General features: G+C 35.2%; 1 protein-coding gene across 16 annotated transcripts in view; it reads left to right on the top strand.

Annotated features, from left to right (window-relative positions):
• Positions 1 to 26,831, top strand: part of LOC128210286 (alpha-adducin-like) — a 71,193-nt gene that overhangs the window by 5,398 nt on the left and 38,964 nt on the right. For 6 of the 16 annotated variants that reach the window (XM_052914535.1, XM_052914532.1, XM_052914538.1 and 3 more), the window contains exons 1-2: positions 7,325 to 8,164; positions 16,770 to 16,870. In XM_052914535.1, the coding sequence (XP_052770495.1) occupies positions 16,804 to 16,870 (67 nt within the window). In that variant the 5' untranslated portion in view covers positions 7,325 to 8,164; positions 16,770 to 16,803. Of the gene's footprint in view, positions 1 to 7,323; positions 8,165 to 16,769; positions 16,871 to 26,831 lie in introns of those variants that run through there. The other 10 variants (XM_052914540.1, XM_052914539.1, XM_052914541.1 and 7 more) reach the window with 5 other exon arrangements.

Raw genomic sequence — 26,831 nt, 5'->3', positions numbered from 1 at the left:
TCTAAAACATTTAAATTTGATTTGAACTGCATGATTGATATTTATTAAAAAATAATAGACCAGTGTTTAATCAACTAGCTTATTTTATTTGACTGTCTGATTCTTCATCAACGTCATCAAAATTAAACATTGAGCAGATTTCTACGAGCCTGAATTCTCATTCTTCTAGTGCTTGGCACATAAAGCCCTGCTTAATACATTTCAATTTAAGCAAGTTTTGAAAGTATTTTACCAGAAATGGGCTTAAATTGGGATTGTGCTTATTTCGACCACTGCACTCATTTAAAAAAGACATTTGGATGAACAAGCAGTGCTTGCAATAAGAAAATCAACAAGCCTGGCTATTTAAAATCAAGAATTGGTCAAGCCTGGGATGGAAAGTGGAAAGTATTAAGATTTTACCAGTGCAATACTTTGGGCTTGTGCTTATTTTGACCGATGCACTTCATGAGAAGAAAACACATGAAAAAAAACAGTTACCAGTCAAAATAGTCTGAAAGAGGTGGGGTATTAATATATAACTTCTTTGAAGTGAAATTGTCCCATGCCCAGCTGTGTAAATACTCAAGTTTTGAACAAGTCCAGCTATTAATTTTCTAGGGAAAGGCTTTGTAACCCTTTAATTTGACCTGGGGTATTTTTCATAAATAAAACCTTTTGCATCAGTGAAAGAATCACTTCTAGGAATCCTGATGATGGGAAACTGCTCTTCATTTTTGTGTGAGAATTGAACTATTAAATGCCAGATTCTGGAGGCTTGACCAACTGGTAGAACAATATAACTCAATAATGTGTAGTACAGGCATTTCTGATGGAGCCATTGACTATCAGCATATCAGCCTGGCTAACACCATATCTTGCTTATATCAGCATAGTTCACATGCTAATCCTAACATTGATCTTCTACATGGAAAGGTAGGCATCTTGGGCCAGCTGGTGAAAACATTCCAAGATACCAGGCAGGCAAGTCTTGCATTCATGGGTGTATTATATACTCTGTTAATTATTGTAACAATGTTGTTATTTTTTCTATGTATACCTCAGGTTTGCTCTGATTTTTAACTTGAACAATATTGTTTAACAGATATGAAGGTCAGATTGCCATAAATGTCTAAGGAGTTACCTCAATTGTAATGGAATATGAAGTAACTTAAAAATCTTTTCATTTTGTCATAATTATTTGTTGGCCTCTTGTTGTTCAAGATTTCAAATTTGAAGAAGTGTTTTTCGCTGAACTTTGTTAAAGTCGAGAGTTGTGCATGAAAAAAAGCCTGTACATTTTATTAAGATTTTCCCAGGAAAAGGCTTACATATTTTGGGATATTAATAAATTGCAGTAAATTTCCAAAAAACCCAGAACATTTATCATAATGTACATATTTTTCAGGGGAGGGGGTCTTCATTTTTACAAGAGGTCTTACCAAATTGCATTTTAATCACCTCACCTGGCGAAAGGTAGCTATAGACTGGCCTCTTGTCCAATCAATATTTGATACAATAATGTATATGTATACACTGCAATTCTTTTTTGTGAGGTAAGTGGGTGGGGCTGGCTGCTTACCAGGCAGTTTAATGGTTGGGGGTGTAACGCCTCTCCCCTGTGCATACTGACGACTGCTTCAATTTTTACCCCAGTCTTGTGTGGCAAATAATGTTTAACAATTTTTAAAGCCTGCAAACAAAATAATGCCAAATTTTTAGTTTCCGCACACTGCATTCCACTCTCAATATTGGCTTGCAGCTTCGATATTTTGTTTTTAAATATTTACAGAATTCGAGTCTTTGGTGTATTGTGGATTATATAATAACCTCCCAGCTTTTTCAGAGTTACCTTGCCCTGTTTTTAATTATTTCTCTCAGAAGTAAGTGATATGACCTACCTACAGGAACAGCAGTTCTGGTGTTGATGTAATACTGTTGTCTTTTCATTATGATGTAAGTAATTGTTATGTTTCTCTGGATAATTGTAACTTATGTCTTTATGTTGAATGCAGGTACATGTCAATTTCCAGGAAACCGTGCCTTATCTTCTACATTTTTATTTTTTGTCTACTTTTTGTATTCTGCTCAGACAAAATTCATCAACTGAGAGTTGAAATAGGCTTACTGTAAAGGTCATAGGTTTGTTGTCTTGTAAAGTTGTGTGTCTCTCTCACAGATAGTTTAAGAGTTTGCTGTCTTATGAAGTTGTGTGTCTGACTTATGAGAAGGTCAAAGGTAACTGTCTTGTAAAGTTGTGTGCCCCTGTCACTGTGATGGTCGTAGGTTTGTTGTCTTGTGAAGTTGTGTGCCTGTGCCAATGTGAAAGTCAACAGTTTGGTAAACAGTTTGTTGTCTTGTGAAATTGTGTCTCTCTCACTGTGAAGGTCAAAGGTTTGGTGGCTTATGAAGCTGTGCGACTCTCTCACTGAAAAGGTCAAAGGTTTGTTGTCTTATGAAGCTGTGTGTCTCTCACTGTGAAGGTCAAAGGTTTGTTGTCTTGTGAAGCTGTATGTCTCTCTCACTGTGAAGGTCAAAGGTTTGTTGTCTTGTGAAGCTGTGTGTCTCACACTATGAAGGTCAAAGGTTTGTTGTCTCGTGAAGGTGTGTGTCTCTCTCACTGTGAAGGTCAAATGTTTGTTGTCTTATGAAGCTGTGTGTCTCTCACTGTGAAGGTCAAAGGTTTGTTGTCTTATGAAGCTATGTGTCTCTCTCACTGTGAAGGTCAAAGGTTTGGTGGCTTATGAAGCTGTGCGACTCTCTCACTGAAAAGGTCAAAGGTTTGTTGTCTTATGAAGCTGTGTGTCTCTCACTGTGAAGGTCAAAGGTTTGTTGTCTTGTGAAGCTGTATGTCTCTCTCACTGTGAAGGTCAAAGGTTTGTTGTCTTGTGAAGCTGTGTGTCTCACACTATGAAGGTCAAAGGTTTGTTGTCTCGTGAAGGTGTGTGTCTCTCTCACTGTGAAGGTCAAATGTTTGTTGTCTTATGAAGCTGTGTGTCTCTCACTGTGAAGGTCAAAGGTTTGTTGTCTTATGAAGCTATGTGTCTCTCTCACTGTGAAGGTCAAAGGTTTGTTGTCTTATGAAGCAATGTGTGTCTCTCATTGTGAAGGTCAAAGGTTAATTGTCTTATGAAGCTGTGTGTCTCTCACTGTGAAGGTCAAAGGTTTGTTGTCTTATGAAGCTGTGTGTCTCTCTCACGGTGAAGGTCAAAGGTTTGTTGTCTTATGTAGCTGTGTGTCTCTCTCACGGTGAAGGTCAAAGGTTTGTTGTCTTATAAAGCTATGTGTCTCTCTCACGGTGAAGGTCAAAGGTTTGTTGTCTTGTGAAGCTATGTGTCTCTCTCACGGTGAAGGTCAAAGGTTTTTTGTCTTATGAAGCTATGTGTCTCTCTCACTGTGAAGGTCAAAGGTTTGTTGTCTTATGAAGCTATGTGTCTCTCTCACGGTGAAGGTCAAGGGTTTGTTGTCTTATGAAGATGTGTGTCTCTCTAACTGTGAAGGTCAAAGGTTTGTTGTCTTATGAAGATGTGTGTCTCTCTCACGGTGAAGGTCAAAGGTTTGTTGTCTTGTGAAGCTGTGTGTTACTCTTTGTTTGTTTGGCCTTGTTTAGCACAAGGCCAGTGTAAATGCATTGGCTGCTCATGGGCTGTTCCTGTGATTTCCGTTGCATCTTCAATACATATTAAATGAAGACTAGACCACTTTCTAGATTTTGAAATTGTATTGAACAATGTGAAAAGGAGGAAAACAATGGTTTAAGTTTGTACTTGACATCAGTTGAAGTATTTAAAGTGTTTTCGACCTTACTTCAGGTCAATAAAGTTTGTCCTTGTATTTGACTGCCAAAGTCTGCACCCACTTCATGAAAACTTTGTCAGCATAATGAATTGACAAGCAACCAGCATTTTTATCTGGATTTTACACCCATGTTGAAGTGGTGGGGGGTTATAAATCATCGTTAATCAGTGGGCTTTGTCAACAATGTACATGTCCTGTGATCAATACTTTAATAGACAGAGCATACCAGATGGAAGACTGTATGAGTTTAATGGATTTCAAGGGGAGTTTTTTTCATGTTGGTTTTTAATTGACAAAAGCAGGTATAATTATAAACATAGGAATGTAATTGCATTCAGTTCGTTCTTTTGAAGGTTGGAGCTTTGTAAATTTGTAATTGAAAATCAAAAGTCGCTTGCCTGAGGAAGTGTTATTAATAATTTGTTTTTAATGTTAAAATATTGAGTTTGGATTGTTTTTTTATTTAGGCTGGCTCAGACTGGATTATACACTTGTAAATTATAAAGTCTTCCAAAATGAAAATGAGCATAATGCGGGCCAGAGTTTTTAAATATTTGTTTAATGGGAGCATAATTATGTCTGATTGTTAGAAAATTAAAATAAAAATAAATCATAAAATGTGATATATTTCATTTATTTTTTTAAGCTGCTGCCAATATAAAGCCTTTATTGTTTTCTATTAAGAAAGACTTAAGGGTTTCTAGGCAAATAGAGTTTTAAATGACAAATATTTTTTTCAAACTTATATGGACACTTTCTACATTAAATTAATCAATAGCGCCTAAGGTGATTGTTTGTAAGGCCTTTAATGATTGGCCGTGGAAATTTCTCCCTTCAACTTAAGTAGTGCTTTCAGAACTTTGGAAACATTATAAAAAAAAAATAATGTTATGATTTAAATATATGAAATTAAATTATTAAATACTGAAGCCCGACATTGTTGGTCCTAGAAACCTTGCAACCAAGTTGTTGTCATTGTTCAGTATACAGTTCAAGCACATAATTACTGTGATCATTTTGCCATTAATTAAAAAGAACAATGGGGGAAATTTGGGCGTGCAACAGGATAAAAAAAAGTTATGCAGGTGATTTCAAGAAGCTAGATAGTATTTTGACATGGATGTATTGTTTAACAGAACAAAAGGTACCAGGACGATTAGGGTGTACACGAACATTACCTGTACTTTCTTTTTACGCCTGATCATTTATGTTAATCAGAGAAAAGTATTTTTCTAGTTTTGACTCTTGGTATTTATTATAAGGGATGAAAAAGTTACAAAGTTATTATATTTAGTTTTAATGATCATGATGTTCGTTATTTTGCTTGAAATTTTCCCAGAATGAAAGTTAAAAATAAAAGTGGCTTTTATTGTTAATTCCTCTCTCTACCATAATCTTAAAAAAAAAATCCTGTTAATTGGCCTTGTCGGTAATAATTCAATTTGCAGAAAATGATTTTTGATGCAAGGCATTTTCGCCTATATTTATGAATTAATTAATTCTAGGGCTGAAAGGATTGCCCAGCCAGTTTTGTGATATATAATACCAGTGTTCTGCCAAGGACGCGCCCTTGCGTCATTGGCGCGTAAAAAATCGGGATGGCGCAACGAAATACCTGTAGACGGGCCGATCGGCGCGCCCGTTTTTCGAAAAGCCGTTTTGACTTAATCGATTTTTAAAAAGCCGTTTTGACTTAATCGATTTCTTTTTCAGAACTTTTACAGCACAGCATTCATTCAATAAAACAACGATTTTCATTGGTCCTTATACGTGTAACTATCCAACCGCAAGGGGTAGTATATTTTTTTTTACCAAATTCAATGTTATTATCATGGCTGAGAAAAAGAAAACAACTCAAATTAGATGGGGGAGATATAAACAAATTCAATTTCAATTAGGCCCTGGTGCATTAGAGGAATGCAAAACAGAGGAAAATGTTCCTGGCTGGGGAGGGTTATAATTTAGGGATGTGATTTTCCGCGGATCTAATGGCCCAAAGGACCCCCCCCCCCCCCTCCCCCCCCCCCCAAAAAAAAGTAAATAAAAAGATTTTTTTTTTTACCTGATTCAAAAAGTTACTAGTGTGCTTTTGGGCCAGTCTTTCTTCTACGGCAGTGTGCTTTTGACCCCAAAAGTGCCCTCCAGCTGCCAGGTCAATCACATCCCTGATAAAGCATAACAACACATTGACATGTAAAACTGTTCTTAACATATATCATTGTGTCTCATTTGTGCCATGTTTATAGTTTTTTTCTAAATGTTAAATCAATCTGTCCAATATTTGAGAATACTGATGTCATGTGGATGTTACATCATGTATATAATGGTTAAATAAAACACTTTCATTTAAAAGTTTTCATTTTTCCCCTGGAGAAGGTCATGGCCCTTCACTTTTGAAAATGGCCCCTAATTTTTATGACTGCTGGGCCATTCGGCCCCATCTTTTTCAATCCTTGGCAGAACACTGATAATACAATAAAAGTACACAATAGACTTTGTGCGGGCCAAAAGCAATCTAATGATCTTCAAGCTTGTGTATTTTGTGCAGACTGAAATAATTTATTGCCATTTGTCTATGTAATAATTTAATTTCATTGCAGCATAACTTACATAGGTGTAATTATTTACAAGTGTTAAAACCTCATTCAAATAATCCTACAACCTGGATGAAACCCTAAGTCTCTCACAAGAGCAGCCCTTGTGTAATGAATTCTTCATTAGGCAATATAATAGTTACATGGTTCAATACAGTGTACATGTTTTTCCAATCATTAGAAACAGCTACATTTGTAGACCTGAGAGAGAGAAATATTGATAGCAGCATCTCCCTCTTCATGTCTGGGTTAGTCATCAGCCATACAGAAGCTGATACAGTTTCTCGGAACTTGCTGAGGGAAAACGCCTCCTATAATGAGACTGAAAGTGTTCTACTTTTTTTTGCTCTAAATTTATATTTTGCTACACGGTTTATGATTTAAATTTTGCCTCCATCCAAAAGATAAGGTTTTATTTTGTAAGGTGTTTATTTTACTAGACAGTCTTGCCACATAATTATGTATTTCTTTGAAGTTGTTTTCTGGAAAGAAAAGCCATGGTGATGTCATAGCTATCCTATTGTTAGTTAGGGCAAAGTACTTTTGATTGTGGTTGTATTATACTTTGCTCAAATGTTGCCCAAACCAGAGAAATATTGAAGAAATTCCTAGAACACCTATCATAAGCAATAATTGGAGACTTGGACAACATAATCCAATTGGGGTTTGAGCTTGCAATTTTTCGGTGTGCATGTTAAGGTGTAATCCCCCTCCTGCCTTGCATATTGAATACTCCTTCTTTTTCTATGGGAATCTTGGTGAGGTTTAAAAAAAGTTCTTTGTTTCCACTATCATTCCAGAGGGAAAAAAGGGGCGGGCAGGTAAGTGGATTTTTTTGATTTTTTTTTTTTTTTTTTACTCCTGATGTCGCCTCAAAAATGGCCCTTTTGACTGGCTTGGGCTCAACTTTAATGAGGAGAGAGCTACTACATGCAGATTATGTTGGAATCAGTGAGCAAGATGTGAGGTGAATGTTGCATGTGTAACCAGTCTGGAAACCAGTGTCCATGTGTGTCACAGTCTATCTCACACTGTCACAGCACTTGTCAACGTGTTGTAGTGTTCGTCTAAGGTTTATGAATTAAATTCAGTTTCGTTTTGTGGTTGGATTTTTTTCGGTGGTTTTTCAAACAACGGATGATCGGTGTGTCTAAGTGTTGCAAAAACTGCTTAAAAGCAAATTTTGCTTGAAAGTAAAAACTAAAGTACAGACACTGTGTTTTGTTCGGCTGTGGAAAAGCTGCTATAATTTCTTTTAATTTGCTCAATTTTATGTGGTCGTAAATTGATGTTTTTACATGTATATTGGTTAATGGGAATTATTTCCTGCTGCACAACGCACAGCGAGTGGATCAATATATCTGTTCAGAAAGTAAAGTAATATTTCATTTTAAGTGTTATTTAATGTCTAAAAACATTGTTTATCAGCTAACAAGTGTTTTGTACTCTATGTTAATATCTGCTTAAACTACATTTCAGTACAGATAATAAACGAAAATAAGATTTTGTAATTATAGTAAGCAGGTACGTTAACTTAACGTTCAGGTAAAAAATACTTTTAAGCTGGATGTATGTCTTTTTTTAGAATAAAGTGAAGTGTGTTATCAAACTTATGACCTTGAATTTGGAATACAAATTGTTTGCTTTTTCGATGATTCATATTCGAGTGTATGGTTAACGCACATGTGTATGAAAGTTTAAAACAAGGAGATTCCTGGATTAAACGGATATTATCGTAGTTTTTGGATTTTTACGACCAGGATTTAACTCCTAACTTGTTTAACTTTATCAAGGTGAGTTTAAATGTTTTTATATACGTCTTTTGTTAAATCAATGATGCAGCAAACTCGATTCATGTAAAAGGTTTTTTTGCTTTATCATCATTTGAGTTTTGGTCGCTTGAATAATAAGTTATTGATGATGTATTTATAACTTTACTAGTGTTTTAGCAGGGTTTTAAGTTTGACACTGGGTTTTGAGGGAGAAAAGGGCAAACATTGTTTTGGGCTTTGAAGAACTTGAACATTATATTATGAATTTGACAGAAACTGTTGGGAATTATTTAATTGTAGTAATATTTGGCTTCAACCCCGCCAAATATGTTAAGTTTGTATATATATTTATAAACATTGTACAAGATTAATATAAATACAAAATTGTTATTTGACAGACTTAATAATTTCTTTCTATAAAGGCGAGGTGTGGCTCGTACTTGTCTCCAACTAATTTAGGGCAGGGTGCAGCACCATTTGTAAACTGCTAAGTTAAACCCTTTAGAATAAGGATATATGAAAGCTTCTGATTTCAAAACATGATTAAACATCTTAAAGAAAAGGCTTTTACAATTCAAAATGCTTGTGAGGTAAAGAAAGGGCTGTCATGTGACAGGAAGATATCAATCTTTAGATGTTTGGACATGAATTCAAAGTCAAACACGGATATTTGTTTATGTGTAGGGAGGTAGTCTTTTCCTGAGAAATTTTATCTGCAGACTGTTGCTTATTCATGCAAGATTGTTATGTTACACACCCAACTTTTTCTGGACATTGATTTTATCTTTGCCAGAAATAAATTGGTCAGATGAGAGATAAGAGCCAGGAATAATGACAAAAGTACTGTAACATGAGCATTAGATGTCTGAGAAATGATTCTGAGAAACTGAGATGCTTTAAGAATCCAGACTGTCTTAATTATGAAATATGCCTTTAACCTTTGCAGAGTACTGCCCAGTCTGTGTAAATGGCAAGGCCTAAAAAAGTACATTTGGTTTTGGGGTAACGACCCTACCTACAAAATAGGCGATGTATTTTAATTCCTTTTAAGCTTTATGCACCAGTCAGTTGTAACCATGGCCCTCCCCAGGTAAGGGGAATAGCGGGGACTTTGACTTTCGGTCCAGCCAAGCCCGGGTAAGATCCCCAACCTGCGGGTACAAACTGCTGGTCAAATGCCCCCCCCCCACCCCAGAGACTCTTAAGTATTTTTGGCGCAAAGACAAAACCACCACATTCACCCGGCACTGAGGGGCCACCTGAAAGGTAAAAACAGGGCCCATTTCCCTGGCTAACCCCGGTATCCCCCCAGACCGATGGGGCGTGGTTACAATTGACTGGTGCATAATATAAGGACGATTATTTTTAAACAATTTTCCAATGATGACAATAACGTTCTTACAAAAAGCCTAATGAAAGAAATCTTACCTACAGTACCCTACCTGTTTTTGAAAAGGAGGTAACCCTAACCAAACCATTTTTTGGGCCCAATGACTTAAGGATCATACCCATGACCTCATGATTAAGAGTATTATCTTTTTGCAATTTTGACATGAAACAATTTTACTTAACTCTTTTCAGTGAATTGTCTACAGTGCATGTGAAGCTTCTTTTGTACTTGGATGACCTTTAAGTAAATGTTAATAAATGTGTTTGCTATAAAATGCATAAAAATATTCATTTCTGCATGAGCTCAGGTTTTATCTGTATTTATTTTATCTTAAGAAAATGCTTATAAATCCTTACTCTGTTTAACCAGAAAAAAGCACCCTTAAACATGAAGAAGTAGATAGAGAAAGTAGATCTTGACATGTGGTTATTCTCTCATACTCAGACACACAATCCTACCTTGTTTATTCTGCAGAATTATGATGTTTTATGGTGGGCATGTATGTACCATTTGAGAAGGGGTTTGTTTTACGAGTTGTTATCTATCAAGCATGTACAACAGTTATATATACTCCTCATCTGACAGTGCTGTTTTTAAGTTTGTAATTCTTGAAACAAATTAAGTACCCACTAGCGGATTGGGAGGGGGTGGTCGGGGGAACACCTGGCGTGTGTCTCCCACAAATATTTTTTTTGTCAATTTTTCGTGAATAAATATGAATAGAACACACTAGAATGAACATTTTCAAACTTAAAATTGCCCCCCCCCCAAAAAAACAACAACAACAACAACTAAAACAACAACACCTTACCACCGACATATAAACCATGTATGTTTTTTTCTAGAGGGGGTGCACATTCAAAGTAGCGCCCCCACTCCTTATAAAATGAACTTAACACTTATAATGAACCTTTGAATGGATTTGGTGAATAATGCATGGTTATGTGGATAATCCTATTAAATGTCTAGAAGTCAAGTCTTTAATCCAAATATTTGAACACGGCCATGATTAATTGAACTAATCCATTTAGTCTGACATTCATAATCTTAAATTCTCAGACTAAATGTCTGATTATATTAGGAAATTGGCTTTGCAGCCTTGTATTGTTGTATGTGACTTAGTAAGTTGTTGCAGAACATCGGGCAGATTGTTCAGAACTTTATTAAAGTAAACAACGTGATTAACGACATTGTTGCTAATTTTAAACATGAAATATTTGGTGAAAGCTGAAACAGTTGTCTCAAATCTTTTTAGAAATACTGCATATCACAGGTGTATCCATTTAACTCCCATAGCAGCTAGTGGTTATTTAAAAATTAACAACGATTGTGTTAACAATGTTGTTAACTTTAACTAAGCCTTGAATATCAGCCCAGTGAATATATATTTTGAAGCATTACTTCTACACCTAGATACTGCATGTCATGCAGCATTATTAATGGATTTCACTTCTGAACCTCTTGTCATATTCAGTTTTATTGCATATTCAGTTTTATTGCATCATTTGGCTTGCAGGAAATTTGTCATGTCAGCCTCTGGCAAGAAACTCAGGGATTAATGCTCCCATTTACATTGTTAAACAACGAAATAATAGTAAGATATAATTCCCAGATTTGAAATCAGAATAATCTAGTATTTAAGAGTGCAGGCAACATTTTCTTGGATATTTTCATACAATAAATAAACTCTTAACCCACTGGGATGTGTTTCAGACTTATTATATCTACTACCACTAGGCCATTTATAAAGTGGATGGGTCTGTAATTTCAGCCAGGTGAGAGATACTTGGCATACCTGTATGTGTGTATTGGGATAACATATCTCATATATTTCACTTAAATGTGATACCCAGTGATTAAACCATCCCATTCCTCCTTTGCTTACCTCTGTGGTGTATTTAATACTCACTTGGTCAATAAGAACTATATACAGTCGAAACTTGCTATTTCAAACTCTTATTATCTTGATGTTCTGGTAATGTCGAACACTTCGATTTTGTCGTTTCAGTTATACACTTTTTGCATTTCGGTTATACGGAATGTTCATTATTTCGAGTATCTTTCTAGGTCCCATTGACTTCACCATATCAAGTTTTGTCTGTATAAGGCGCAGTATTACTATTTCACGTTTGCGAAACATTACTTGTTCATGAACATGACAACTATACTTAATACCAACCCATTCTTCCTTTTCTCCGGTTTTGGTCAATGGAAACTAAACTACTTGGCGCAGTGTTGCTAGCGTATTATACTGTAAATAGGACGCTAGCATAGATAGGATGCAGGCAAAAAAAATGGTGAAAAAAACAGGTAAAATCCCTAAATGCATAAGATGGGACGCAGTGGAAAAAAAAGATTTTACTTTGCGAAACACTACTTGTAAGTGAACATGTAAACTATTTTTTAGGTGGTACTTAATTTCAGTATATGTATTTTGTACCGCTTAAGGTGGTAACCAGGATATTTGTGAAATTTGTGATAGATCTAAAGCACAATTGAGTGTGAGTAATCTCATGCAAGATTAATGGTAATGTCATTAATCTACAAAATCATTCTTTGAATCAGTTAATCTGCCAATGTGAACAAAGAGATTTATATTAATTTCACAGAATTTGAAGGTCAACAACAGTATTTGCTTGTAAGGGTAGTTTAGTTCAACACACAGTATTGTTCTGAGAAACCTCTCCTAATTGTAGGTTTGAAACAGCTTCTGGACTTGAGCTATTGCTGTGGAATAATCTGTGTGAACAATCTAATTGCAATGTTTATAAAAAAAAATCTTCAGAAGATGGCAGTTGATACATGTTCCAAACTTCACATGCATGGCTGGTGGTCTTCAATATTAAACTTAAGTTAATCTTATGGTCATACATCATTGACTTCATTCACTCATTAGATCAGTTATTAACAACCTTGGTTACTACAGACAACGCGAAAACTTTTTCTTCTTCACAGGACATAGCGACAGGTAAACACTGAAAGTTTACCTGTCGCACCAAATTTTAACCTGTCGCAATGTACAAACAGTATTCAGTTACATCAGCCTAAACCTTGATTTTAAGCCTCTTTTTTTAACTAAGTTTTGTAATTCCCCATTATAACCGGTTTAGATCTTTTTGGTTAGATTTGTCCTACAGTACTATAATAAATTACAAAAAAGCCAAACATCTTGTAAAAAAATCAATATTCGGATCTTATAAATGTCATAATTTTTTTCTTCCCTTGCCTCCCAAAAAGAACTCATATCTGGTTTGTCTACCCATGGAACAGCTAGATCTTACTCTGTTAATTCATCTTTAAATTAAAGATACAGTACAGTACGGTTATAAAATGTAACGATTGGACTACAAGTCAAACTCAGGCACAACATTTATGCAAAAACGAAAGTAGAGTTCTTGTTATTGGTAATGTTAAACAGAGCGGAAAGAAAGTCAGCTCGGTATATTATTCATCATATTTAAATTAACACGATTGCCGGGAACCACTTCGCCGAAAATAAATACATACGGAATTTTGTAATTTCCGATCATTTCCGTAAAATAAAAGTATTAGAGTACGAGCTGAAATCGGAACCTTACGCGTTTTATCGGCTTTTACGGAAACATGTCGAAACGGGGTTTACAAATAGTGATACACGGATTAACACGCTGAATAATCATGATATAATAGTTGAAAATAACTCTGAACATTTATTTAGAAACTGAAAGTTAATTTTCCGAAAATTAAACGGTGTTGACTTTAGTTTTTCACCGGACATTGTGACCGACCAAAACTTTTGTTTCGTCGGTCAAAATGGAAATATACCGGACATGTCCGACTGTCCGACGGACATTCGCATTGTCTGTTACTAAATCCAATTAGCTACACCATCCTTAGATCTAATCCAGACCAATATTCAATACCAGCCCGCTTTCTGACATGGGCCAATTAAGGAGGATAATACTTTGTTACTGTTTATAATATGGGTCATACCCTCAATTATCTTTGATAATTATGAAGCATGAAATATTTTTGAGTTCACACATATTTTTCCACAGCAATAAATGACTGAAAATCTGAAGTGAACAAATGTGACAGGGCGTCACTTATTAAAAGTCTTCTGTTTTACAATTGGTACTTCACTTATGAACTTCCGCCAATCAGTGTTACTATGTATTGTGTGCTGAAAAAGCATGTCCTATGTGATGATGTAATTATAGCATGAACTTCAAGATGGCTTGTCATATTAATTCAACAACATCCTCATATGATCTTGAATTTTGAAGTGGTTAAATTTAAATACTTATAATTGTACAAAAATGTATGGAAGAAAAAACAGAGCTCCTTTTAAATGCCCTATTGTTGATGACTAAAACATGTTTCGAAGACTCTCCGAAAACTGGAATACTGTGTATTTTGATTTTAAAGTATTTTGACACTTTTCATTTAATCCTTACCCTCGATTGCACAAAAAATTACTGAAGCAAGAATGAAGTTAAAGTTCGGCAATGATCGCTTTAATAGTCGCTAAACTTGACTCTTATTGGGTGATAATTCATTCCTAATTGATACATTTGTTGCTCAAAAACGTAGCTGACGGTGTTGAATTTCCATGTATGTTAGATTGCACGTTTTGATAAACGTATAATGTTATGTTTTTTGTAAAATTAATTTCATTGAGCATTTATGAAAAGTAACAGGATATTATGTTTGAAAAATTCACTTATTCTTTCAGAAATGAAAATGTTAGTGGAAAACCATTAAATTTGAGTGGTAATCATAAATACACTGGTATTCCAAGATTGTCAATACTTGAAAACTGGTAAATTTCACTGATTATTTTTCACATTTGAACCATGGTAGTAATGTTCAAAAACTATAATATGCATAATTATATAAGTGCATTCAGTCCCTCCACTGTGGCTTAAATTTTTATTGAGAATTCCTTCTGCGAAACAATAGACCAGTGTTGGCATCCTGCGCGACTCTTCAGTGCTCAGGCCTAAACTTATTTTTCCAGCCATTTTTATCTGTGGCACATTAGAAAATATAAATGTTGAATAGAAATTCCCAATCAGAAATAGTTTAATCTACTGGTGTTGAAGTTTTAAAACCCCACAAGTAAATGGTAAAAAAGAGTATTTGAGTATATATATAAATATATATATTCCAGATACATAATTTCCGATTCTATGCCCAAAAATCCCAATTCCAAGGTTGTAGGTCATTTCCAAAAAATAGCCAATACATGTTAAATAAACCATGCCTACAAAGTATTTGCCAACAGTGATATAAGCCAGAATCTGTTTTGTGGTATTATTTGCTAATGGAACATAATAACCAAGATAAAAGAAACCAATTCACAGTTGGAATGGCTCTTGTAACATATTTCGATAATTTTGAGGGCATCATGGATTGCAGACTCTAATGTGTACACTTAGGCATTATGCATTTGTAGATAATTATCAGAGCATGTTGTGCATTAGACTCTAGTATATACATGCATGGTATGATGATAAAAAACATTAATTGAGGAAAAGATGGCAGCCTAGCATAAACTGCCTATATATATTTGTCTTTGCTGTTTGGATTTCAAGGTTAATGCTTATATTGTTTTAGCTTTAAGTCAAATTGTGTCAGTCTGTGAGATTAGGGGGATATTTCAGGATTATACAAGAGGACAGCCTCTTCAGAGTCACCTGTGTGTAAATGAGGTTGTGGGTTTGATTCCTAGTCTCTGACAGTGGTGTACCAAGGACCATGATAAGCGATTTCATGTGTATTGGTGCATTGTAACCTAGTGAAGGGTTACATCGCACCCCATTTTTCTTTATCAAATTCTCAATCTTTTAGTGTGGTGCGGTTTCTGCAGCAGATGCATTTGAAAATATTATGAGTGCAGTGTACTTTCAAGGATTATTTTAGATCGTAAAACTTTTAAATACACTAGACTAATTCTTAGCATGTCTGTTTTCGAAGAAAAATAATTCGAGCTAATGTCAGTGTCTGCTTCGGTGTTGGCATGCGAAATCTTCAACCTTGGCATAGCTGTAAAAAACATTTAAGATATTCAAATAAAACCTGGTATATAGCAAAGTCATTAAAGGGGCTAGACACCAGATGGTCCCAAAATCAGCTAACACATTATTTCCACAAACATGCTTAGAACCATAAAGATGAGCTAGTATGAGGCTGATTAAAAGAATATTTTGTCGCTGTCTTAGCTGAGATTACCTGTTTAAAAATAATGCATAATAGATTCCTAGTTTATAGTGTGTATATTTAGCATGTGAAAGTCATATGATAAGTGCAGATACTTGTACCGCTAATTTTAAATTGACAGGGATTTACGTGGTGATCAAACTCAATAAATTTCGAATGGGAAAAATACGCAAAAACTGCGTAAAAAACTGGGTAGGATAGATGTGTTGTAAGCAATGTGATACATCAGTATAAGTAAGATACAATGCGTTATACACAATGATATCAATATTTTGTACAATTTTCATTTTTTCTTGCAATGGTTTCATCTGGTGTCCAGTCCCTTTAACTCTGGCATCAGTAATTATTGAGTTATGCCTTGTGTTTGAAATATATCCACAACATCAGTCAAGATTGTTTGTGTTTGCTCGATTGAGCTCTTGTCTTTCAATTCACATGTAAAGGTTTCATGTTGATGTGTCACTGACCTGGTTAACTATTAGATGTTTTTATTTGGTCATGTGTAAAAAGGCATACATCTCTGTCCCATTATATTCAATGTCATGACCGCGGGGTGGTAAACAATCCAATAAAACAATTTTCACAGTGGGAAATCCGACATACCTCTAAGGTACAAGTGTGATGGTACATTTATGGTCATATTTTATGGCTGTCGTTGTAAAGAGTTATGATAGTCACCAATTATCTACAGCTTGCACCTGTCTTGTGAGATAATTGGTCAAATATTTGTAGATGTTTAGGTTTTTTGCTATCTACAATTGTGTTGACTTGAAATCTGAGAACAGCAGATCAGATTTAAATGTATATTAAATCGACTATTACATGACTGCATGAACCCATTCAGGTACTTGACTGACATTTTTGGGGGGTTTCAGGCCTAGAAGCATTTTATTGCTTATTTATTTTTTTCACCTATGTTTTAAGGATGTTATGAAAATGTGTGAATATGGTATTTATTTTATGAAGCTTAAAAGTTAAGATGATAATGTTATAGTAATAATTTGATTTTCATAGCTGTTTATGTTGTATTTTCAGGGCGGGGTGTAGGCGCGTGTAGCGGGCAGACGACATGTCAAACGGGGTCCCGCAGATGAATGGGCCTTCCAGTCCCACGGGCAAATACATAGATACCATAGGTAAAAGGCTTAAGAAGACATTAGTCAAGATGTTGGCCTTGTTATCGCAAACTTGAACCTTTTGTGATGTCGTTGTCATAATCTTGGTGTCATCAGTCAATTTGCAAATGTTGTTTGTCAGGCTGCTTGCTAAAAATTATTGTTTGCCAAAACTCCTACCCACGTTAAAACCTTTCATAAGCCTTTCATTGCCTTTTTAAAAAAAAAAATGAAAATTTTGATCAATTGATTTGGATAAAGTACCTGAAAGTCTTTGTTTTCAATTTTTTAAGGCTATTTTCCCTCTTGCTACATGCCAAAATGCACCATTTGCAAGCTACCCCCCTAACTTTTGTGCCTACACATCAAATTGGCTCTAGCTATGCCCCTGTATATTATGGTCTCAAAGGTTACTACCCCCAAACTTGTGTCCCCTCTTACACCAAATCTTGACCAGCATCTGCCCTAAGGGTTATTCAATAAAAAAACAAGAACTTTCATTGGCAAAAACCATGTCAATAACTGGTGGAGACTATTTTTTTATGAGGTTTGATTGATCTTCTATTGGTACTAATATTGAATAAAGAGAAACATTGGAAAAATTCTCACCCATATAGCAAGATGGACAATTACCGTTATGCCAGACAGACCATTTTGTTTTCATATATAATGGAAACATTAATTATGGTTCGCTATAAAAAGTCATTTATTTGACATATCAGATACTAATGGTTATTAGCACTCTTAGTGTTCAAATTATTGTTTTCCCGTCTTTTATCTATTGGTTAATGTCAGTTTTTGCTTGCAGTGGCATTTTAGGCCTGTCTGTTTATCAAAGGAAAAAAGTTGATATTAGCCATGTTGGTGTTGGTGCCATCATCATTTGTGTCGCCATCTGCTGTTAGAAACCTTAACCTTCATGCAATGGCTCTAAAACCATTTCGGATATTCAAATAAATCTTGCTTAAACATGTTGTTAGAGTCAAAATGAACATGTACAGCAAGACCCACAACTCTTGCTTTTAATTAATGAGTTACGCCCTTTTTTTATACTAAAAAAAACAACAACGAACAAATGATTGTGTGCGCTCTGCGACACTTTATTTTATACACTAGAATCATTGAAATCAATGCATATAATAATGATATAACCCAAAATTATGTATAATAATTTAGCACCGCCAATTTGCAGAATCCTCATATTGAAGTCATAATCGCAGCCTAAGGGTGTGGATCTTAAGCTCCTCCCATCTTGCTAGCTCAAAACTCAAAATAATGAACTATTTTGATCATCTGCATACCTAATATTGCAAAAAAGATTGTTTCTATGTACTGCATATACCCCCATGAGTCCCAACCCATGATTCCCAAGTACTCTTTAAACAACCTCCTGAATATGGCATACCAATAGGGTCGGTGGGGGTGTAGGGTAAATTTTTATCCTGTGATCTTTGCAAATCTTTTCATATGATAAAAATCATATTTATATGCTCAGGTTTGCTAATGTTGTATTCTTGTCAGAACCGGGCAGCTTGTGTTAGATATAGATTTACAGCTGGTTCAGGGTTTATTTTTCACCGAAAATAAGTTATCAGAAAATAGCTTTTCCTATCAGCAAAAAATCAGACATTTTCCCTCAGACCCAACAAATTTTCTTTGCTCTCTGCCAGTGAGTGTATCATGTATATAATATCTGTAATATTTTGGCTCGCCTTCAAAATTTCCCTGTACTGAGGTGCTGAATGATTGTTTCATATGGTTCAAGCCAATGTTACTTTGTAGAAGATATTTGTTTGACAACGCTGACATGTTTTTGCTTTACTTGTAATGTTCCTAATGTTCAGCTGTATGAATGATATGAAAACTGCATGCCTTTGTTTTAAGATTGGGATGAATTTAGTTAGGAGATTATCTGTTAATTGCCCTTGTTGAAAGGTTTTATCTCAATGGTTTGATGTTTGTGTCAGTTTTAGTTAGTAAAACTTCACAATTTTGATGAGTAATTTGTAAATTGAAATGATAACCCACCACTTTCTATTATTTATGACCTCACTGACTGGTTTACGTTTGATAGACATTGAGTCACATACAAAAAAGTTAAACAAATATTGATACTGTTTAGATAGCGGCTAACTATGAAGTTTGAACTTGTAGTAAAGAAAAAGTGAATGTAATCTGTACATGTTAAATTGTTATTGTTTGTCATCCAGTGGGCATGCCTATACGATAGCATATCAAATAACACATGTACAAACATTCTTTTTGAGTGTCCTTATTATGGCGGAAAGGTTTATATGTAGGATTTTTTTGTGTTATAGCCTTACCAGGACAAAAACATGAAAAGGCGCCAACTCCAGCTCATAATGCCAGCACATTTTTTTTATTAGGTATCTTTGCCCTCAATTTAATAGGTGGTTTTTCCGTGGTCGGTTTTCTTCTTTTCCGAAATGGCACAAATCAGCCCCCATAATATCTTGAATTCCTTTTCTAATGCACTTGACTTATGATAACATATGAATGATTATTTTTTATGCTGTTTCTATTGAGCACTGCTGGAATCAAGTGGTACTTAACCGGCATGAGATCACATCTCAGGGCGTTGTCAACTCAATGTTGTCTTTCTCAGAGCAGAACCACCTCTTTATAATGATTTTGCAGGACTGGTAACATTTAATGCATTTTAAACTTGTAGGGTGAATTATTGTTTGTTGTTTACAAAGTCTGTGTAAGAGAATTAAAACAACATTTTTTTTATGATTATTTTATCATCACAGTCATGTATATCAGTCGGCATTGCATGGTGGTGGTTCAAATGAAAAAAAAGCAACGTTGATCGATATGGCCATAATTTAAAAATTGTTCCAGAAATTCTCAAGAAACTTTAATTGACACTTTAACAAATAAATGTAAATGTTATTCAACACATGCTGCTCTATCAGACGTTGCCATTCTCCTAGCATGAGTCAGCCTAGATGAATTAGCAATTCCATAAGGTCGGTAATATTATGAATGTCACATCATTAACATTAATAAGGTTGCAAAACCTGATTCATATTGGTCAATGACTTCTGAATTAGTTCCATCGATCAGGCCTGCTAATCAGATTACTTAGTGAAAACTGTTGTAGCTTAAGGCAAAGAGGACAAAATATTAATCGCCAGGACAATGATGGGTTAGTTATAATTATGCGAGATGTATTTTAGGCTAAAAATAACCATGAAATTCCAACGATATTGATTTTGTGTTATAATGCAATATTGGGTACCAAACCACATTAATATACACATAAGTTTTTGGATCGTTCTGGATTTAACATCTTATAATGATAAGCTGAGTTTCTGGATGCATTAGATTAGAGAGAATGTTTGTTTTTTACAATTGATGATTTTGTGGAACATTAAGACTTAATTTCTGAGCATGATTAAATGTGGTGATTAAGGCATCAAAATTGATTATGTACAAGCCAGAAGAACTCTTTCGCTAGTAGTACTATTAGATTTTCTCAACAAGGCCTGTGCTATGTACAATCCAGAATTTCAGCAGGCATGTGCTCAATTTTGATCACTGCTGATTGTAGGAAAATACTTGAGCTTGTTGACATCTGTTGATTTCTTTCTTTATGACATTCATTGCACCTTTAATGTGAGTGATGAAATCAATAAGATTCTATCTTCATCTTTAAATGACGATTAAAATGTTTTTGCTTTCAATCCTCAGAGAATTGTAGCGTGTTACATAAGAACTGTAGCGTGTTACATGAGCAAAATCTGATTTTCACATTGATCCATATTCATAACCTCCGGTGACTGAACAAAACCTAACCTGAATCAATATATGCAAATGGAGTTATGAATCTCTTAAGTCATTTTTGTAAAGATGACTGTATTATACATGTTTATCCAGTTTCAAAATAATGAAACATATTTCTGTGCATTGGAGTATAAAATATGAGCTGTTGATATTGGTATAGATTTAAAACTAGGTCAACAATCTTTAAAGTTCTTATGATATTTGAGTATTTTCTCATATGTATGCTATAAATCATTATTTGGTTTCACTTTTCATTCAAAAGGATTTCTTTTTATCAATGTATTTTAAAAGCACTTTAAGTGATTTTTGTACCCCTTAAATGCTATTTAAACTGTACGTAACATATTTGGGAAAAATGTCAACATTCTTTCCCATTTATGATTTAACAATTTGATTCAAAGAAGAGGCGACTTGCCATCATGAAACCTAAGAGTGAGTGCACTCCGAGGAGAAAGTAAATGCCACAGATTTGCTCCTAGGAGAGATTTGCCACAGATTTGCTTCTAGGACATATTTGTCACAGATTTGCTCCTAGGAAAGAATTTGCCACAGATTTACTCCTAGGAGAGATATGCCCCAGATTTGCTCCTTGAAGAGATATGCCATAGATTTGCTCTTAGGAGAGATTATAATGCCTCAGATTTGCTCCTTGGAGAGATATGCCACAGGATTTGCTCATAGGAGAGATATGCCATATATATTGAATCAAAGTTAAAAACGCAGTATTAATACAAAGATTATTTGAATTGGCAAATCAAAATTTCAACATCAGTAGTGATATTACGATGATCAAACAAATTCTGAATCTTATAATATTTTTTTGTATGTTCAATTGATAACATGGCCCTATCATAAGTACAAATTGTGAGTATCTTTAAATTACCCACATTCCAGAAAATGTACAGGTATATATGTACAGCTGAGCTTATCAAGTTCTGGAGAAATTCCAGGGCGTTTATTGTCATACCTGGGTTGAAAAAGGTTCATTCAAGAGTTCTCCTGCAATATTTTATACTCATTTCCTGATAATGTATATATATGAAATGTAAACATGCAATTAAAAAATATTTTTTTCTGTATTTATTTATTCATTAGAGTGTTTGTTTTACATTATATGACAGATAATTTGTTTTAGATAAATTTAATAATATGCATAAAAATAATAATGACAGAGCACCTGTTCACAGGTATAAACAACAGAATTATCATATTTCTTTAAAGGGACTAGACACCAGATGGTCCAAATATTGGTAAATACAGTATTTCCAATAAACAATCCTAGACCTGTCAATCTGAGCTAGTATGACTCAGGCCCAATACATCAGTTTAAATGATTAAAAGAATAAACGCAACAATCTTGTAGCTGTCTTGACCTAATTTTCCTGGTTTAAAAATGAGTGTGTAATGTCTTTCCAGTTTAAATCTTAACTATGTATGAGTACAGATAAATATACTGACTCTATTTTTAAACTAACTGGGATTTATGTGCTAGACGACCCCGTAAATTTCGAATTGAAAAAATGCCCCAAAACTGCAAAAGATGCATGTGTTGAAAGCAATGTGCATGATACATCAGTAAGGCCTAAAAAAAAATACATTTGGTTCGGGTTACCCGACCCTACCTACGGAATAGGCGCCGACCCTACCGTTTTTATAGTCAGTTTGAAAAAAAAAAATGAAAAATTAAAAAAAAAAAAAAGAAAAAAAAATCTCGTTTTTTTTTTAAATTGCTTTTTAATATTAAGTTTAAACCTTAAATGCTTATACAGAAGATAGCTTTAACACCATTCTCCAATGATGAAAATTATTTTCTTATATAAAACCTAATAAAAAAAATAAATAAAAAAAAATAAAAAGCCTACCTACCCTACCTATTTTTTTTAAGGATGTAACCCTAACCAAACAATTTTTTTTTTTAGGCCTAAGTAATAATCATTGTGTTGTTCACAACAATTTCAATTTTGTGTAAGTTTGTGTAAGACAATTTTCTTATTTCTTTCAATTGTATCGTCTGGTGTCTAGTCACTTTAGGCTGTAGGGAACACCTTTACGAAAAACCTGTATAAAGAGCAATCTTCATAAACTAAGTGCATTTAACCCATTTCATTCTGAGACCCAGTTAGATATGATACCTTGAATATCTGGGCATTTTCCAATAACCGATAAGCCATCTGGCAGTATATGACCCTTGTGTTGTATTAACAACGATAACTTCTTTATTATTGGTATAACCCCATATGAAGATTACGCATTTGGAAAGGAAATAAAAATCTGCACATGTTTATGATATTTTTATTAGAAAGTTATTTTAAATAAATTACTTATTGCAAGTTAAACAGGTGCCAATACAAATATAACCAAAATATAAATATTAACTATTTCAAAGTAAAATATATGACACAAAAACTTTTCTAATGGCACATTATCCAACGTATACATGCAAGTTTCTTACTGTACCTTTATTTAAAATGCAGAAAAATTATGAAAATATTTTGAATCTATAAAAAGTTATGACAACTGTATATTTTTGGAGCAAATCGAGTCAGTGGATATTCAACATGATATTGATCGGCGCGAAGTTTGTCTCCTAAGTATATATGTCCAACCAGTAGGTCCCAGGGAACCAAACAGCAAACGTTTGCGGCAAACATGTTTACTGAATGCATGGCAGGTTGATGGTTCTTTAGGACCACCATTCTTTTTATACCAATTAGGAAACCTTAGAGTGATCTGAGCCCGTTACCGAAGCATTCTGGAACTTCTCGAAGTCATCAAAAAACCTTTATCAAATGTCATCATTGTCATTTCTATCAATGTTTTAATATGTTTTCTACCAAACAAGTTCACATTATCTGTTTCATAAACGTTGTTTATTGTTGCAGATGATTGAGGCCCTAGCAGAAATTTTTCATGGGAAACCCTGGATTGTTATTATTATAGAGGAATTTTTTTACTATAAAGAAAATATGCTTTATTGCTGGATCATCAGATCTTGGCCCAGTAGTAACTTAGTAAGCACTTTCAGACTCATTGCCAGACATGAAGGTCTCTAAGGAATGTTGTATGTGTTACAAGGATTACAATTACAGTACTGTAACATATTAGATAGATTTCACATACAGATATAATGGGGAAGCAGACTCTTCCATGGCATAAATGTAGCCCATAGAAGATTGTGGGCTTCAAGCGCAAGAATGTTGTATCTCAATATTGACAGTAGAATGTATTACAACAGTCTTACACTAACCCCTTGAAATGTCCATAGCAGTTACGCCAGCACTATTACCAATGCCATTGTTTTAGAAGATTGGTAATGATTGTGTCAATTCGCCAGACAGTGTGTTATGAAATTGTTGACTATTAGCTTGTCTGTTTTAGGGAAAAAAAGTGGAAGTATTGTCATAGCCTACACAACAGGCGGCGATGTTGTTGTCAGCATCTTTTACTTTATACCATAACTCAAAGGCCATTCAAGATGTGCCAATGAAACTTGGTCAAGTGTTGCCCAATACAGTACACACACATACAGCATTGCCGATAATTTTGGCTATACTTATTGTAGAGTTATGACCCTTTTTTGACTGAAAAACAACAGATGCCCAATGCTTGCTCTTTCCACCATACTGTTGTTAATATACATGCTGCAGACGTACAGTACACCAGTACACATGTACATTGTACTTTAACTTACACACATTGCAGAAATTCCTTATTTCTCCAATTAGTTGCAACGGCCAATTACAGTTTCCAAACCACTTCAAGTTAATTGGCCATAACAGCAGCACAAGTCTCTACAGAATTTGGGTTACGGAGAGTCTAGCAGGAGTTTTGTTGAAAGAAACTTAGAAAGAAAAAGTAAAATAAAAGATTTATAAACACATTACACTGTGTGCATTCATTGTAGCATTTGTATGCTTGTGAATAAGCAGATAATTCTTAGATATAAAAGATATATCTATACAATATCGAATAGCACAATTTATTATCAAGCTTCAAAAAAACAACGTTGTATAATAAAGCTATGGATTTATCATCGTACATCAAAGGATGAAAACACTTATCATTCATCCAATTTTCGGTCCTATTATTTTTTCTTCTCATCTCTGTGCTAAATCAATACAATCCATGTGATGTGAGTAATACATAATGTATAGTATGGGACCTCCAATGTAATCTCACTGTCCTATCCATTAAGAGAGTTATTAGTTATACACAGTGTTCAATAATGATTGGATGGGTCGTTCCATTTCCAGAAAATATCGTTGGGATGAAAGTTAAAATAAGGCAGTATGAAGAAAAGAAGGTTGAAAGATGATAAGATTAAATAAACAAGATAATAAACTCACTGTCCTAGCCATTAAGAGAGATATTAGTTATCCACAGTGTTCAATAATGATTGGATGGGTCGTTCCATTTCCAGAAAATATCGTTGGGATGAAAGTTAAAATAAGGCAGTATGAAGAAAAGATTTAGTTATACTAATACAACTGATGATCATGGTCCTCAAAACAACTCAGCAGGCTTGACGCAATCCAAAAATTGTTGCTAATAGATGAAAGTATCAAGCGCCATTTGCCTTTACTAGCAGTGCGCATATGTGAGATCCCATTGGCAGAGAGATTGGAGATCTCATTGGCATGGCACAGAGATGGGTAATCCCATTGGCAGAATGATGGGTGTGTGATCCCATTGGCAGAGATGGGTGATCCCATTGGTAGAGCAATAGGTGATCCCATTGGCAGAGATGGGTGATCCCATTGGCAGAGAGATGGGTGATCCCATTGGCAGAGAGATGGGTGATCCCATCAGCAGAGATGGATGATCCCATTGGCAGAGCAATAGGTGATCCCATTGGCAGAGATAGGTGATCCCATTGGCAGAGATGGGTGATCCCATCAGCAGAGATGGGTGATCCCATTGGCAGAGGGATTGGTGATCCCATTGGTAGAGAGATGGGTGATTCCATTGGCAGAGAGATGGGTGATCCTATTGGTAGAGAGATGGGTGACTCCATTGGCAGAGTGATTGGTGATCCCATTGGCAAAGATATGAATGATCCCATTGGCAGAGAGATGGGTGATCCCATTGGCAGAGAGATGGATGATCCCATAGGCAGAGAGATGAGTGATCCTATTGGCAGAGAGATGGGTGATTCCATTGGCAGAGAGATTGGTGATCCCATTGGCAAAGAGATGGATGATCCCATTGGCAGAGAGATGGGTGATCCCATAGGCTGAGAGATGGGTGATCCCATTGGCAGAGAGATGGGTGATCCCATTGGCAGAGAGACTTGTGATCCCATTGGCAGAGACATGGATGATCCCATTGGTAAAGGGATGAGTGATTCCCCATTGGCACAGGGATGGGCGATCCCATTGGTAGAGGGATGAGTGATTCCCCATTGGCAGAGGGATGGGTGATCCCATTGGTAGAGGGATGAGTGATTCCCCATTGGCAGAGTGATGGGTGATCCCATCAGTAGAGGGATGAGTAATTGCTCATTGGCAGAGGAATGGGTGATCTCATTGGTAGAGAGATGGGCGGATTCATTGGCAGACACTACTAGTTAAATCATAATATCCGATTTGGTGTTATATGTGGAAGTCAGTTATTCTGCTGACATCATCTGTTGATGTTGCCACTGAATGCTGCTATTGCTTTTGTTTCTGTAAAATGTTTGTTGTTGATAAGATCTGTCAGCTAAACCTTTTGGATGGCAGTTTAGTTTCAAAAACAAAACTGCAGATATTTAAAACAATGTTTTTGATATCTCTGAGTCATCCAAATGACTAAGTCTTTTTTGCTGCCCTTTACAGACATTTTTCAGCAATTTTCTTGGAACTTTCCATACTATTATCTGACATGCCAGACGTCTTGCATGCAATGATGATCCTTTTTCGAATAAAATGTTCTCGTGAATTACTCCTGAAAAGCTGATTGTTATGGATATTGCGTTATTGCACTGCATTGCATTAATGAAAGAACGAATATGTCTGGGCGCAATTCTGACAGATGTGTGTCCTATGCAACAGCTAACTCTGGTCTCGGCAAATTTAACCTTGGTGAAGTTTGCATGAATAAAACATGAACAGCCATTATAATGTCTGTTCCCCACTTTGACAAGCTTTGATAGGGAAATTCTGCTTTGAGCATGCGTAACAACTTTTATTAT

The sequence above is a fragment of the Mya arenaria genome, chromosome 12 (genome assembly GCF_026914265.1).
Source record: "Mya arenaria isolate MELC-2E11 chromosome 12, ASM2691426v1".
Classification (NCBI taxonomy): domain Eukaryota; kingdom Metazoa; phylum Mollusca; class Bivalvia; order Myida; family Myidae; genus Mya; species Mya arenaria.
Note: the sequence above shows the minus strand (reverse complement) of the source record. Positions and strands in the feature narration are given on the sequence as shown.